At 32.3% G+C, this 15661-nt stretch overlaps 2 protein-coding genes and 1 non-coding gene across 4 annotated transcripts; all 3 read right to left on the reverse strand.

Moving 5' to 3' along the window:
- Window positions 1-1622: 1622 nt before the first annotated feature.
- LOC107623181 (receptor-like protein kinase 7) lies at window positions 1623-5472 on the reverse strand. Of its 2 annotated transcripts, XR_015905144.1 has the most exons (3): window positions 2568-5472; window positions 1926-2400; window positions 1623-1830 (listed from the first exon to the last, which is right to left on the reverse strand). XR_015905144.1 is itself a non-coding variant. In XM_016325352.3 (2 exons), exons 1-2 carry the CDS (start codon window positions 5146-5148, stop codon window positions 2054-2056), a joined length of 2928 nt encoding a protein of 975 aa, XP_016180838.1. In that variant the 5' UTR covers window positions 5149-5442; the 3' UTR covers window positions 1623-2053. The 2 variants fall into 2 exon arrangements, 1 of the variants encoding a protein (XP_016180838.1); XM_016325352.3 differs by having other exon boundaries at window positions 1623-2400; window positions 2568-5442.
- Window positions 5473-12283: 6811 nt separating this feature from the next.
- TIN1 (tunicamycin induced protein) lies at window positions 12284-14379 on the reverse strand. Its single transcript, XM_016326256.3, has 3 exons — window positions 14135-14379; window positions 13692-14030; window positions 12284-13268 (listed from the first exon to the last, which is right to left on the reverse strand). The coding sequence occupies exons 1-3, from the start codon at window positions 14255-14257 to the stop codon at window positions 12444-12446; spliced, it is 1287 nt and encodes a 428-aa protein (XP_016181742.1). The 5' UTR covers window positions 14258-14379; the 3' UTR covers window positions 12284-12443.
- Window positions 14380-14718: 339 nt separating this feature from the next.
- Window positions 14719-14792, reverse strand: TRNAV-AAC (transfer RNA valine (anticodon AAC)). Its single transcript has one exon. It is a non-coding gene; the product is annotated as a tRNA-Val (tRNA).
- Between the last annotated feature and the right edge of the window lie 869 nt (window positions 14793-15661).

Consider the following 15661-nt stretch of genomic DNA (forward strand, 5'->3'; position numbering starts at 1 on the left):
CTTAAGAGGGCGTGAGAGACGTTCATTTCCGGGACATGTGCCAGGGCACTGAATCCCATTTCTTCAACTATATCTTTTTTTCCTGACTCATTCTTGAACACTATTGCTATTGTCTTTGTCACCATTATTTTGTTTCTATTTTGCTGTAATGAAAAAAATTGGTCAATACTTCACTCAATACACCGATAATAGTATCACAATAATCTTAAATCATGAACAAAGTAAAAGAAGGCAACCGAACCAAACAACATTCATTTGGTGAATAAATCATTATCAACTTTCAATCATCAAGAATAGTATTTGCCTATGCAAAAGAAGTACTGAACAGAGTAACAATCAAGTACAAAGTCCTAGTTATACTATCCACTGAACTGAATGAAAACAACAACAAATATCACTCAAAGTCCTAGTTATATTGTAAAAATATGATCACAATAACCCTAAACCCTAAACACATTAAATATCAAGTAAATCAAAATCTCAAAGGCCACCGAACCGAACAATGTACATGTGATGAATAAATGGTGATCAACTTTCAATTAACAAGAATAGTATTTCTCCATGCAAAAGAAGTACTGAACATAGTAACAACCAATTTCAAAGTCCTAGTTAAACTATCCACACCGATAAGCACAAGTATGTATATCTTAATCAAGTCAATTAAAATGTCGCAGGCCACGGAAAAACTCATTCTTGCACAGAATCAAACATGATAAATAATGAAAGAGCTAGAAAATGATTGCTGTATGCTACCACAATAATCTTAAACACTGAACATTGTAAAAAGAGGCCACCGAACCGAACAACAATCACTTGGTGAACAGAAATCACAAAGGCCACCGAACCGAACAATGTACATGTGGTGAATAAATGGTGATCAACTTTCAATCAACAAGAATAGTATTTCTCCATGCAAAAGAAGTACTGAACAGAGTAACAACCAATTTCAAAGCTCTAGTTACACTATCCACTGAACTGATTGAAAATAACAACAAATTTCATTTCAATCCCTAGTTATACTGTAAAAATGTATTCACAATAGTTCGATCTTCTAAACGAAGCAAATCAATCCAGTAAACCTAAAATGCAACTAGGAGAAACGCGACATTGCAAGATTTCTAGTGAACAGTAGTTTTCTCATACCTTTGGTAGTCTCTGTTGCTGTTTTCGTTCGTTTGTGGTTGTTCGTTACCAAATCTTCTCGCTATTCTTTTGCAGTAGTGATTTTCGCAGAGAACGTGACTGAAATTTGAGTGATTTTGAGAGAGATTCGAAGAGAATGATTGGTTTCGTGCGTTTTGAAGAAGAAGGAATGTTTTTATATAATGAAGCGCGTGGAAGTCACGTTTATTTTAGTGACGTTGGAGGCGGGTAAATTTATTTGGGCTTGGGTCAACTTGGTTACGTAGTTACATGGATGTGTACCTTCTCTATTAAAATTTTTTTAAAACAACTGTAACCAAAAGAGCAGCTAAACATTGAAATTTGATTAATACTTCATAGGATTAATAATTGGTGTGTCATGTGACGGGGAAGTATTTGGTTGTTTTAGTTTGAAGCGTCCTAAAAGCAAAACCTTCTATTCTATGAAGCAACTATTCGCATTTTCTCAGAACAAACTATGCAGAAGCTTAACAGGGTTCATATACATAGAAAACATGTTACAAAAATAGCTACAAGCTGAACCCAACAGAAAATACAGATTCATCTACAAGAGGATTTCATTACACATATTCTACAAAGCTACAAACTAATCCTTTTTTGGTTGCTCACTAGCATATATTTTCCAACTGTAATTATATTTTGCTATTTATACAATGATATTGATAGCTTAGGGGGAATGAGAGGTATTTCTCGTTCCAAAATCAAACAAGTCACCACCCTCTAGAGAAAAATCTTGAGAGGAAGCTTGCAAGATGTATCACCCCTTCTTGGCCTCACATTTTGTGCAGCTTATTAAGGAGGAAAAATGTAACCGTTTCTGGAATCAACATGCCATTCCAGTTGCTAATGGATGATACGTCCATACAGAATACGATAATGACTATGTTGTTTAATCATGTGTGATCACTATGTTGGTAAGAGCACAAGGGTCTGCCTCTTCCAGCATTTGAACAACCATTCTCATGGAGGGTCTTGAAGATGGAATCTTGGCCGTGCACAATGCTGCGATTCGCAATACCTTCATGGCATCTTCTCTGGAATGCTTTGCTATGGTGGAATCCACCAACTCAAGAGCTTCCTCTTTGCTCCTCATATTGCTGCATACCCAATACACAATGTCCTTGCTCTCCCCAAACTCTGCCTCTATAGGCCTCTTCCCTGTTACTAGTTCCATTAGCACTACTCCGAAGCTATAAACATCACTCTTCTCTGTCACCTTACAAGTGTAGGCATATTCTGTCATAACAAAAATCAATATGATTAAGATTAACTTTCCTAAGCAGTTATAACTGATCAAATTATTTTGAGCAATAATGTTCATATTAAATTGTTTGAATGAAAATATATGTATACATAATAGAAAGCATTATATTTATATCTAGATTTTAAAGGTTGTTGGTTACCAGGAGCCATGTATCCAAGTGTTCCAGCAATGACATGAGTCAAATTTCCTGCTCCTCCATGAACAATCTTAGCAAGACCGAAATCAGCAATCCTTGGCTTCCATTCTTCATCAAGCAAGATGTTACTGGACTTAACATCTCTATGTATAACTGGTCTAACACAACCATGGTGCAGATACTCCAATCCTCTAGCAGCACCCAGTGCAATCTCATACCTAACCTCCCACCCCATCTGAGCCTTCTTACTTGTATGCAAGCTATCCCACAAGCTTCCATTCGGCAAGAATTCGTAAACAAGCAAGCTACTATCTTCACTTGTGATGCTGCAATAGAGCTTCACCACATTGACATGCCTTATGGAGCTGAGAGTGGCCACTTCTGCATCATACTCTGATGAGGACCTTGAACACCTTTTCAGCATTGCTGAGGTGCTCCTATAACTTCCCCGGTCGCTCGGATTTGAAGTCCATATGTGTTTGACTGCGAATTCTTCGCCACTTTTAAGCACAACCCTGTAAACATTCCCTGATCCTCCTTTGCCAATCAAGTTCTCTGCCTTAATCCCATTAATGATCTCGCTCTGGTTGAAGTTTAGCAAGTGATACTGCTTGATATCCCAAGAATTAGTCTTCAGAACCGGCTTCTCAAACTTGTCCTGCTTCAGTTTCAAGAAGAGGATATAGCACAGAGAAACAGCAATAACCATTAAGGCAGCAATCAAACACAGCACAAGTGTTCTGATTCGCCTCGAGCCCCCAGATTCAAAGGAGCATGGCTTGAAATTCTCCAAAATCTGGCTGCATAACTGAGGATTCCCCATGAAACCATCTTTGTAAGCTGAGATAGCAAGTGAATCTGGTATGGGACCAGACAACTGGTTGTTTGATAAATCAAGAAGGCTAAGCCTTTGTGCAGATAAACTTGATGGAATTTCGCCGGAAAGTTTATTCGAGGACAAGTTCAATGAGTTGAGTGTGAGCAAAGATCCAATACCAACCGGTATTTCTCCGGAAAGAGAGTTACCAGCGAAGTTTATTCCATTAAGAGAGACACAAGAACTGATAGAATATGGTATAACACCAGAAACATTGTTCATGTTCAAATTAAGAGTAGTTAGCTTTTTCAAGTTGCCAATAGTATCTGGTATTTGTCCTGAAATTTGATTTGAATCTAACTCAATTGATACCAATGAAGAAGCTTCTGAGATTTCCAATGGTAACTCACCTGAGAATTGATTTTTAGACAAGAAAATCTGAGCAAGTGATTTTGCTTTGCCAATATCACTAGTTATTGACCCTTCTAAATGATTCATTGAAAGATCAATAATTTGGAGATTTGGCAAGCTCCATAGGCCTGAAGGAACAACACCAGAAAGCGAATTGCGACTCGCGCGAAAGCGAATCATGGAAGAACAATTAGCATATGTTTCAGGTATGGTTCCAGTGAAGCTGTTGTTCAAAAGTAAGAAGTCTGTCATATGGTTGTTCTTGCACATATCAGGCGGTATGGAACCGGAAAGCGAATTATCCGAAACATCAATGTAATCCATGCCTCCATAGGAACCAAGCTTCTGAGGAAGAGGACCAGTGAGCATGTTACCATAGAGTGAAAGTTCCTTGAGGCTTTTCAATTCTCCAAGCTCTTCTGGAATTGTACCTGATAACTTGTTCTGAAAAAGCTGCAATGATGAAAGGCTTTTCAATGATGAAGTTATCTGAGAAAGATCACCTTCAAGCTGGTTATTAGAAGCATCAAAATATTCAAGATTTGTAAGGTTACCAAATCCAACAGGGATTTTCCCACTCAAGAAGTTATCATAAAGCTCAAGTTGCCATAGCCTTTGAAGATGCACAATATCTTTTGGAATCTCACCAGTTAAGTGGTTATCTGAAAGCTCAAGATTCCCAAGCTTTGTGAGATTCCCAATACCAATTGGAATATTCCCAGTGATGCTGCAATTTGTGAGGTAAAGCCAAGACAAATTTGAAAGCTTTAAAACCTCCAAAGGGAACTTGCTTTTCTCCAAAAGGTTATCACCAACGCTCAAGAATGTGAGTTCTGTCAAATTCTCCAATGATTTCCATGGAAATGCACCAGAGATTCCACTTGCATTCAAATTCAAGTACTCTAACTTGTTCAGAGTTGACAAATCAGGAACCGAACCAGTGAATGAATTCCCACCCAAATCCAAGTATTTCAAATTCTTGCACTTTTTCAAGTCATCACTGATGATCCCATGCAATAAATTGGACTCTACAGAGATTTTCTTCAGCATTTGAAGCTCACAGATTGAGTCAAACGGAAGAGTTCCAACTAATGCTTTACTTGCAAGGTTGATTTCTGAGACAGAACCATCTGAGCACACAATCCCGGTGAAGTTGCAATGAGAATTCGCTTGGTTCCATGAACTGAAAACATTTGGTTTCGAACTTTGAATAGAAGACTTGAAACTCATAAGAATTTGAAGCTCAGTTTCATGAGAGGAGGTAACAAAACAGAGGAAAAACAGAGCATTCAGAAGAAAAAGAAGAAGAAAAACAGGCTGCGGCGAACCGTGGCGGAGAATTATTCCGGTGAACATGGCTGCCGGTGGCGGAGGCTAAGCGAGGAAAGTGGGTGGGATATGGTTTGAAGAAAGTGGCATGTGGAAGGTGGCTTGTTTGTGAGTTATGAGTTGGAAACTTTGTTTGAGTGTTTGGTTTCACATTTTGCAGAAAAAATGATTCACATGCTCGGAAAGAAGATCAGACAAATCATTAATTTGATTATGTGGCCGGTGCTTCATTGTTATGGTGCAGATTTGGATGTTAGAACTTGAAGATTGTTTAATTGTCATGTGTGAAGATTTCCATGATCTTTCCTTCATTCTTTTTCTTTCTTTAATTCGGCAATATGAATATAATTTAATTTCAAAAAAATATTTGGGATGGCCTAGACAATCCAACATTATTTTATTTTATTTTATATTTTTTTAAGAAAAAAATTTAGAGACCATTAATTTTTATAATTATTTGATCAGTATAAATACTAAATTATTTTTAACAAATAAATTTTACTAATTCATGTGTGTAAATTCTGAAAAATATGAATGCAAACGATATTATTTATGTGTGTAAATTTCGGTAAATATAGATACAAATCATATGTTTTTGTGTGTAAAATTTCGATAAATATAAATGTAAATTATTGTTAGACAAATGCTGCTAAAAAATAAAATTTGTTAGTCATGTAACATTGTTTATTTTTTAATTATTACAGAATAATTTAATAATTTTAGATGTTAAATTAAATAAAGTAATTTTGAGTTATTATCTTTTTAGTTTATACACTATAAATATAAAAGATTTTATAAAATGAATTGTGTATTATCATATTAATAAAAATAATTAAATTTTTAATTATTACTTAAAAATCATTTAAATATAAAAATCTGATTGAACAATGGTATAAATTTTTAGTGTATTAAAATCAAACTACTTGAAAAGCAAAGAAAATTCGGAAGAAAAGGTTGTTGTATTCATTTGGCGTAAGATATTTGGTTGATTATGTTGGCATAAACTAGTTTACGTAAAATGAGTGCAAATAACACAACTTTTAATAGTTTTTATATGATTTGGTGTGATTTATAACTTCTGAGTGTGTCTACCTAACCAAAATACATCTGGAGTGTATATAACGATATGGTTTTGTGAATATTGAGGAAGATGTATGTTTATTGTTTACCCTTCTTATGACTAAGAATCTTAGTTTTATTTTTTATTTTTTGACAGATTAGTTTGATTTCTTTAAGGTTTACATAGGAGGGTGAAAAATTAACATTTCTACAAAGGCAGAAGCAGATACAATTTTTTTTAAGATTTTCTAATTAACTGAAGATCCATCTTATTAATTTTTTTTTTTTTCTCAAACAAACAAAGTCTAAGTAATTTAGTTAGTGGCCAACTATGACATAGTCTTTTCAGTTTTCATACTTATTTAGTGATCCTAAGTTCAAATCTCATTTTTAACTTTAAACAAAAAATAATTTAGCTAGTGAGTTTTTGAATTGAATATTTGAAACATTTAGTTTAGTTAGATCATAATAAAGTTGAAAATAACTTTTGAATAAGGACTTTTCTAATAAACTTAATTTATAGTTTAAAAAATTAATATTTAATTTAAATTTTTTTATCAAAATATTTTATTTATAGCATTTTTAATTAGGTAATTGCTATGGTGCCTACAAATGTTTGCCTAACTTCTTAAAAGGATTAAAAATTAATATTTAATTTTAAAAATATAAAAATAAATAATTATTAAATATTTAAAACTTACTATAATAAGTAAAATAGGCAAAAGTTAAGTACCATACTATAGGCTCCATAGAATTCACCTTTTAACTAATATCTTTAAAGCATTTAGTAGCGAAAATTCTTTGAATAAAAGCATCTTAATTTTTGGCTCATGACTTCGTGTTCATTAAGTAGTGTGACTGTGTGAGACTATTACAAGCAGTCAAAGTGTCAAAGTTATTATGATAAGAATAGGAATAGTATACTTGATATTTGTAAAGTTTTCACTTTTCAGTGCTAAAAAAGATCTTGAATGCTTGAAAAATTGAGAAGTATAACTAGGCTCATTTCTAGAAAGGCACTACTAATTAATCAACTTTTGTGTGACCCCAAATACCTAAAAGGGATTGTTGCCGCAACTTTTGGTCACTAGTATGTAAAATAAAGGCAGACATTAGACTCAATGATTGGGGGCAGTGAATTTGCCCATACCAAATGAGGGGAACTCACTAGTTAAATTGTTACTACTAGTTTGTTTCTAGTAAGCAGTAACATTGTTCATAAGAATTTCTCTCCAAATGTAGTACTTGGAAGAATCATGAAACACGGGTTTGGCGTTTGGTGAGAATGCGTGTGGTTTCTGATTCTGTGGCCGCCGTAGTTGACTTCACACTTCACACTTCACACACCACTCTCTTGATTTCATGGGTTGTGCTGTCACCCTTTGTTCCCATTTCTTCATCATTTGCCATCTATGCATGAGGGTTTTTTTTTTTTTATATTGATTAAATATATATAATATGTTGTTAAAAGTTTGGGTATTTTTGTTTGATATAGAATTATTTTTTTAAAATTAATATTATTAAACTAGACGGTCTGATTTATTTAAAAATAAATAAATTTTAAATTAGAGGGTTTAATTTGTATTTTTTTAAAACAAAAATTAAAGAATCCAATTTTAATATTAAATTTAAAAAAAATTAAAAAACATAAATCAGACTGTCCAATTTGTGATTCTTTCTAAAAAAAATTAAACATAAATTGATAGGCATTTTTAGAGATTACTATGTAACTAAATAAAAAACTGGAGACACCGATTTTTTTCTCCTATACCATTAAAAAAAATATCTCTTAACTCATCTTTTTATGTTGCACACTACCATATAGAAAAAATAAGGGTAAAAGATTAAATTAGTCTCGGCATACTTTTGTTTTGGCTTTTAAAATTTAAAGTGTCCTATTTAAATCTAAAAAAATTTTATTTAGTTTTAATGTAGTCTTATCATGAGGTCAAAATTAAATAATTAACAGAATGTCTTACATGACAGCAGTACAAGAACAAGGTCGATAATTTAGAGAATAAGTACAAGCTCTAAAGACACAAAATTAACCGTGGATGCATCAATACATTTATTTATCATTCTCCTTAGTTCTATAGAGGATATTTCATTTAAATTGTAAGAAAAATAATAAATAAATATATTGATACATCTATGGTTGATTTTGTGCTTCTAGAGCTTGTACTTATTCTCCAAATTATCGACCTTGTTCTTGTACTACTGTCATATAGGACATTTCGTTAATTACTTAACTTTGACCTCACGGTGGGACTACATTAAAACTAAATGAAACTTTTTTGGATTCTAATAGAACACTTTAAATTTTAAGGATCAAAATAGGATTACGCCCAAACTTAAGAGACCAATTTAATACTTTAATAATAAGCGCAATTAATAAGTTACAAATTATTTAGAGTTTAATTTTTATTTTAATTGTGATGCGTAATAAAATAAAATTTATATGTAAAAAAATAAAAATAGAAACTAAAAATTTATTACATGAAGTATTATAAAAAAAAATTAAAGAATTATATGTCTTTTATTTACTCATCAAAATATTAACCATTTTAAATTGTCAACAAGAAATAACTATCAATTAGAATATTATCATCTACATGACAAAATGATCAATTTAATTTACAACCATGTAATTATTATGGAAGCAGAAATGTCAAAATGTTGAAAGACATGTTTATCTAACTTACACTATTCGGTGATGACTTAATATAGAACGCAGTTTTTTCTTCGTGTAGTCATATCTTTATTTTGAAGTGAGCTTGGGCAGCATAACAAGTAAGATCATAATAATGATCTGTTTGACGCCCATACATGCATTAAAGGAGAATTAGGTTAGATAGATAATGCATCTATCTGTTCTCTCTAGCTTTAGATCAATGATTAAATTAAGAAAAAGTAGAGGTAGACAATGAAAATACTAAATAATGTGAATAATAGATATATTAGATGTTTATTTTATTAAGTGTGTAAATATTTATTCTAATATTAAAATTTAGATGAATAATTTAAGTATAGTGTGTTTTTATTAAACACTATGAATTAATGGAAGGAGCAATATAAAATTACAATGGCAAAGTAAAAAACCTTATCATCTTACAATATACAATAATTTTTCATATCTAAAAGACTTAAAGAGACCAGAAAAACCATTATGTAGAATTTGCGTTGATGGAATCTTTTTCTTTATAATTTACACGTCATTTTTGGACAGAAATACACCAAATTTCCAACAAGTATTGTCTAGACACATGCATGCCATCTTTGAATTCTTCTGGCAGTTTAATTTAAGAAATTATAACCTCTTTTGAACAATCATCTAATATATATACAAAATTATAACTTTTTTTTTTTTAATGTATACGTAATACTTTTTTATTTTTGAAAATTGAAAACAAAACTATATTATTTTTAAATTTGATTAAAATTTTAAAATTATTAACTTTTAAACGTAAGCCATTACCTCTCTCTTTTTCCTTTCCATTCTTATCCTTATTTAATACTAATATTGAAAGTAGACGATATATAATTCTTAAAAAAAATGTGTCGGCAGACTATGATAAGAAAGAGAGGGAAGTGTGGTAGCATAGTGTAAGGTATTTCTGGTTACCCAATACTTTATTAAAGATTTCTAGTTTAATATATTTTAAAGAGGAGTGTTAGGAAGTAGTAACTTTTGTGTTTTATAACCATCAATTGGTCATTAATAGTATTTTTAATTGTGTGAGATTATATCCAATAATAGGAGATCACTCAATTTTCTTTTAATAGTTAAATACTGGCCACAAAATACAAAAGGTGTTGGTCCCCTAGATTTTCTCTATTTTAAATTCAATGATTTTCATATTAATAATTTATTAAGAATTATATATTCACATATAGTGGGCTTTGTGATATTTATGTTAAAACATAACATTTCAATATTACACATTTTGGCAAATACAAGTGAGATTAAAGATTGGTGACACTAGTTATTTTCATATATAAAGTTAATAGTTAGTAATTGTTAAATAATAATTTAATTAAATTTATTAAATTATTTAATAATTTTTAACTATTAATAATTACATATGAGTTTTTATACGGAATAGAAGTCAGAATAAGATGAAAATCTAAAAGAGAAATTCTTCTACCTCAATATGATCACTTTACATCTTCACTTCACACTCAAATTTTTTAAAAATACTCAAAAAAAATTTTATTTATAAAAAAAAGTAGCTACAAAATTTAGAGATTTTTATACTTCTTAAATTTAAAACTGTAAATCATAAATTCACTAAAATAAAAAAAGACTAAATTATAAATAACCTAAAACAAACAAAATAAAATAAAATAAATCTTAAAATAAATACTAATAAAATTATGCATATTTAATTTAATTTAACTAACAAAAATATTTAATATAACTTATAAATAATAAATGTTTGATTTTCTATAATCATTAACTATTATCTTAACTAATTTTTAATGTATCTTCAAAATAAATAATTTAATCTTATTTAAAAAATCTTCTTTCATTCTCTTAATTATTACTTTTAGAATTAGATCAATTGACATATATATATATATGGGGTTTATCCAAAAAATTCGTATCAGTTCCCATCTTAAAGATTTTGTATTTGAGTTGATGCTTGTTAGTGGGTTGGTGTTATTAGTTTGATGGTGATCCAATTGGGTGTTTCACCGCGATCATCAATGATGATTCGATTATGATATGTGACGACTCACTTGGAATTTTCTTTATCATAAGTCATTCGTTGCATCATAGCCGGACATTAATATATTCACACCATAGTCAAATATTGCCAAGGTTGTGGTCCCATTGACCCAACTAAACCCATTGCCGGTCTTTCATATACTTATTTATTCTTGTGTTAAAATAATATTATTTGAACATTCAAATTAATATATGACATTTAACAAAATTTAAGAGTGAAAAAAAGAGTTTGAATGTATAAAAATAAGATAAATCAAATCATCCTTAAACACTCTTTATTAATTAAAAAATATTACATTCTTTATTAATTCAATAAATTTTATTATTTATTTATTATATTCTATATCAATAATTTAAATTTAGAGTTAAATTTAAATTTTAAAATATAGAATTTTTTTTTTCTTTAATAACAAAGTTATTTTCAGATATCACTGCACTCTCATTATTGTTTCTACTAAATCGCATTAACATTCACCAAGACTAAAATTAAATAGTAATTTAGAAGGTATTAACACATTTTCAATATTTTAATTTTAAAATATTTTCCTCCTTAGACAGATTCACACTGTCGGTTTGTTTTGCCAACCAATATGGAGACACACACGGAGACATAAAGCCCAATTTTTGAAGCAGTCCAAAGAAGTAACAAAACACAGCTCAGTAGAACCATATTCAATAATGCAAGCCCATACTCAGTAGATGGTGTTAGCTTAGAGAGATTAAGGGGGTGTTCACAAGTCCAAAAAAAAAAGGGGGGGGGGGGTGTTCTACACTTTGATTGTTTGCAATTGCATTGAAAGTTGATTAGCACCTACATGGCTACATTTTTTTTTTGGTTGCCCACGGTATCCTCCAACCCGACAGGCCAAGGACTAATCCGTCGCGGATCGGAGCTCCATTTAAGGGTCTGCCACTAGCCAATGGGTTGCTGCATGTACAAGGCGGGAATAATGGCCGGTGAAAATTTTAAGAGAATTTGATACCACACAAAATTAAAGTTTGTCAACATTTTACTCATAGAAATGGAAGCTTATAGGAAAACATTTCCGGTTATCCAAACTTGAGCTTCTATGATTTCCAATGAATGCTGCTTGCTCAAAATAGAGTTAAAAGAGGTAATAATTTTCAACAAAATTAGGTGGCAAAACAATTGATCAACAATAAATTGGAAGAACAAAGTTGTGAGTGATAGGGCAAAAAGTAGTGCCGGAGATGGACAAAACATGATGTATTGACATAACACATAAAATGAAGGGAAAATGATGAAGGATTTTGCATGAAAAGAGTGGATCAGTTGCAATGTTTGTTCTATTAAGTAATAATGTAAATACCATGGGGGAAGTGCTATTCTAAGAAGCAATCACGGAAGGCAGATAAAAGAATAAAACAATTTATTTTCATTCCTCATCATTTTTACAACTTCCTTAACTATTATGTATATTATCAAAAGTGATACAAGGATCTCTTCTCTCTTCTACAATCCCCCTGGGTAATGTACACAAAATCACACTCCTTTTATCCTTCCACCCACAAATTACAAGGCGAAGGGATCCGGAGCAGGCTGAACTATTGGCATCTTTGACATGGTTACATTGCCCGTGAGTAGATTTGGCGCCACAGTATCCTCCACGATAACAGGAGTTACCGGCAAAATTCTCTCTGGTATGACTTTGTCGCCATCAACCTTAGCCAACACCTCGAAGTGCATTTTCACAGTCTCAGGCTTAGTCCTCCACTCAGGGTAACCCTGTAAACTAAACCCATCTCCTTCCTTTAGCTTCTTCTCAGCCTGAAAGCCTATCTTTACAAATGTCTGAGCTGAAACATCAGCCTTCAACAATTTGAAGGAGCCCTTCTTGTTAGCCTTAGGACCCAGCACAGAGGCCAACAGTTTCTCAAAGCCCAACAAGTTGGCGTTTGATCCATTCAGGGAAGTGAGAGGCCATAGTGTCCTAAACTGAGTTGGAGTAAGTAGTGTCTGGGCTTCACCATGGAGATCAATAGTAGGCAGGGCATCAATTGCTTTGTTGTTTGATGGGGATGATAACTCCACAAGACCAGGTGCAAGACGTTTGAGCTTCAACCTGTTGTTGGGAGAGTCTGACGTTGAGGACGGGGCCGCAAGTGATGTAGGACCAACAATGCGGAGAGAGAGGAGGGGTGTGTCCTGGGTACGAGAGGCATGTCGAAGATGCTCAGCCAAGGTGAGAAGGCCAGCAGCAAATCCGTTCTGCGATTGGTTTAAGGGGAGGGGAAGATCAAGAGGCTGCCTTAGACTAACTGACCTTGCACCCTTGACAGTAACCACAGCACCTTCAGCCAATATCACTTTTTTTAACACCCCAGCATCTACATCATGCTGCAAAACAAAACAAAATCAATATCTTGTTAGCATGGAACACAAACCAATTTCACATTGTCCAAATTCAACCTCAAAAGACAAGACATACTGCATGGGTTAGCTATGAGATAATGCCACAGCATCTAATTATAAGTTCATCACCTATATTAATTTTTATAGAGCCATAGACCATTCACCATTTCACCAAAATAAAGGATACCAAATTACCAACACTACAACTCTTAAAACTCTAACAATGTGATGGAAATTGATCACAATGATAAGATAGCTTAATGAAAACATTAGTACTTCTAAATTTTGAGTTTTAAAACTAGTTAGCTTTGAACTAGCCACTGTAACCGCAACCATTTTCACATACGATATTATTAGAAACCTTAAATACCAAAAATGATGATGATTGAAATAAGGAAACTTGCTTACAGGGAGAGAGATCCTCATGTCCTTAGCATCCTGAATCCACAGCTCCATGGGACCAGCGAGCTGGAATGGAGCCAAAACCGGCAACCCATGACCCGAATCCCTCTTCTGAACCAATCCGTTTTGATGACCCGGTTCATCGACCCGGAAAATTGGAAGATCCACGTAGTCCCATCGGTTTACATCTTCAAGGAGCTTGAAAGGTATCACCTTCTGACCAATCTCAACATCGAATTCGTAAGCCACCGAATGCCCAACCTGAGCTTCCCTTGGATCAAACCCAGTTATCTTGAAATCTTCAGCTGTAAATCCTAACCCTTTCACAATCGTTTCCTTCAAATCCTACATAATCAAAAACAATATTTTACTTTAAAAAAATAGCAATATCCAGAATCTGGAAATAATGACAACCTAAGGTATATACGAAGAAAAAAAAATTATCTTACAGAAATCGCCTTAGGGTATGGAGTGGTGGATTCAGGAGCGGAAAACAAAGCGGAAGCGAATTGAGAATGGAGGAGAAGAATTGCGAGAGGAAGGATCCGAAGGCGAAGAAAAAGCGAAGCCATTTCCAATGGCGTATGACGAAATTGGGAACCCTAGTTAGAATTGATTGTTGAATGCCTGATGAAATTGATTATAAATTATTTTTTGTTTTGGGGGTTTGATTACAAATAGATTAGATAGAGACGTGAGTTGGATGAAGATGGAGGGTTATTTTGGGAATGGAAAATGGTAGATGATTCTAGGAATGATGACGTGGACCAATTAGATGGTAGTAACTGATTTTAGAAGAATGTGATTGGATGGAATTCGTGGAGGTACGTTAATAATAACATTTATTTATTATTAAAAAAAAGGAAAAACTGATTTTAACTTTTTGGAAGAATCGGCGTTGATTCAGGACAGGTAATACAGTTGGTCTTCGAATTACGCGGCTTGCCGTGATTAGCAGCAAACGACGACGTTTTATTGCTTTTTTTTTTCCCATATGTTTAAGAAATAAAAAATTGGGAAGAGATAAAATAAGTGGCGTCGCCCGGACTCGAACCGGAGACTTTCAGTGTGTTAGACTAACGTGATAACCAACTACACCACAACACCTTTGTTGACATTTAAATGGATTATTATATAAAAATAAATGAGAATGGCAACACCAATCTTTCAACTATTTTTTGTGGTTAATATCCTAGAAGAATTTTGCACTCGCAAAACTATAGTAAAACAAATTTATTAATGTGAGAAAAATAACATAAGCACATGACATAATTTTTGTATTTGATTGAAAGCAAAATTTGATCTTTAGATATGTTTTATATTCTTTTAAAACCATTTTGCCAAAAAATGACAAATGTTTCATCTCTTTAATCATGTTTGAAAAAAAAATTCAAAATTTAATAGTAAAACTTTTTTTTGTTATTGAACCCAATCTTACATTTTGTTTTAAAGAAATGATATGACCATCTTTTTTTGGGGGTCACTCTGTCATCCACTTTATCAAGTTCTATTGTTGTATTGTTTGAACTTTATATTTTAATCAAGTCTGTTGTTTGGTCTTAAAAAATTGTTTGTTGTATGTTAATATTTAATCCTTGGAAGTTTGATGTTAAAAGGAAAAAACAAAGTGACCAAGACTTAGAATTTATTTAGTTTGTATTTTTATCTTCAATATTTTTTGTTTTTAAAATTTTATAAAAAAGAAAACAATGAAAAAGCAAGAAATCATTTTTTTTAATTCTAAAAAGACCATAAAATCGAAAATAAGAAAATTAAATAAACTCAATAATGAAGTAACATATAGAAATAAATAAATTGTACATAATACAAGAAGTAATGTCGTAATAAGATCATGATCTTTTCAGGGAGATTTATATATACAAAAAAAAAAAAATCCCGACAACGATATTTAGTTGAGATTGCAAAAACATAAGATATTAGATACGACATCTAATAAAGACAAAAACCTCAGCAAT

This window comes from Arachis ipaensis, chromosome B10 (assembly GCF_059453495.1).
Source record: "Arachis ipaensis isolate K30076 ecotype BB chromosome B10, ASM5945349v1, whole genome shotgun sequence".
In the NCBI taxonomy this organism is placed as follows: Eukaryota; Viridiplantae; Streptophyta; class Magnoliopsida; order Fabales; family Fabaceae; genus Arachis; species Arachis ipaensis.

What these genes read in the sequence shown, in the direction of transcription:
- LOC107623181 (XM_016325352.3), bottom strand. Translation starts at nt 5,148, where the DNA reads ATGTTCACCGGAATAATTCTCCGCCACGGTTCGCCGCAGCCTGTTTTT. An exon ending in ACTTGGATACATGGCTCCTG is followed by an intron (nt 2,401 to 2,567) that starts GTAACCAACAAC and finishes TTGTTATGACAG; the next exon opens with AATATGCCTACACTTGTAAG.
- TIN1 (XM_016326256.3), bottom strand. Translation starts at nt 14,257, where the DNA reads ATGGCTTCGCTTTTTCTTCGCCTTCGGATCCTTCCTCTCGCAATTCTT. An exon ending in CATACCCTAAGGCGATTTCT is followed by an intron (nt 14,031 to 14,134) that starts GTAAGATAATTT and finishes TTGATTATGTAG; the next exon opens with GATTTGAAGGAAACGATTGT. An exon ending in ACATGAGGATCTCTCTCCCT is followed by an intron (nt 13,269 to 13,691) that starts GTAAGCAAGTTT and finishes TTTGTTTTGCAG; the next exon opens with CATGATGTAGATGCTGGGGT.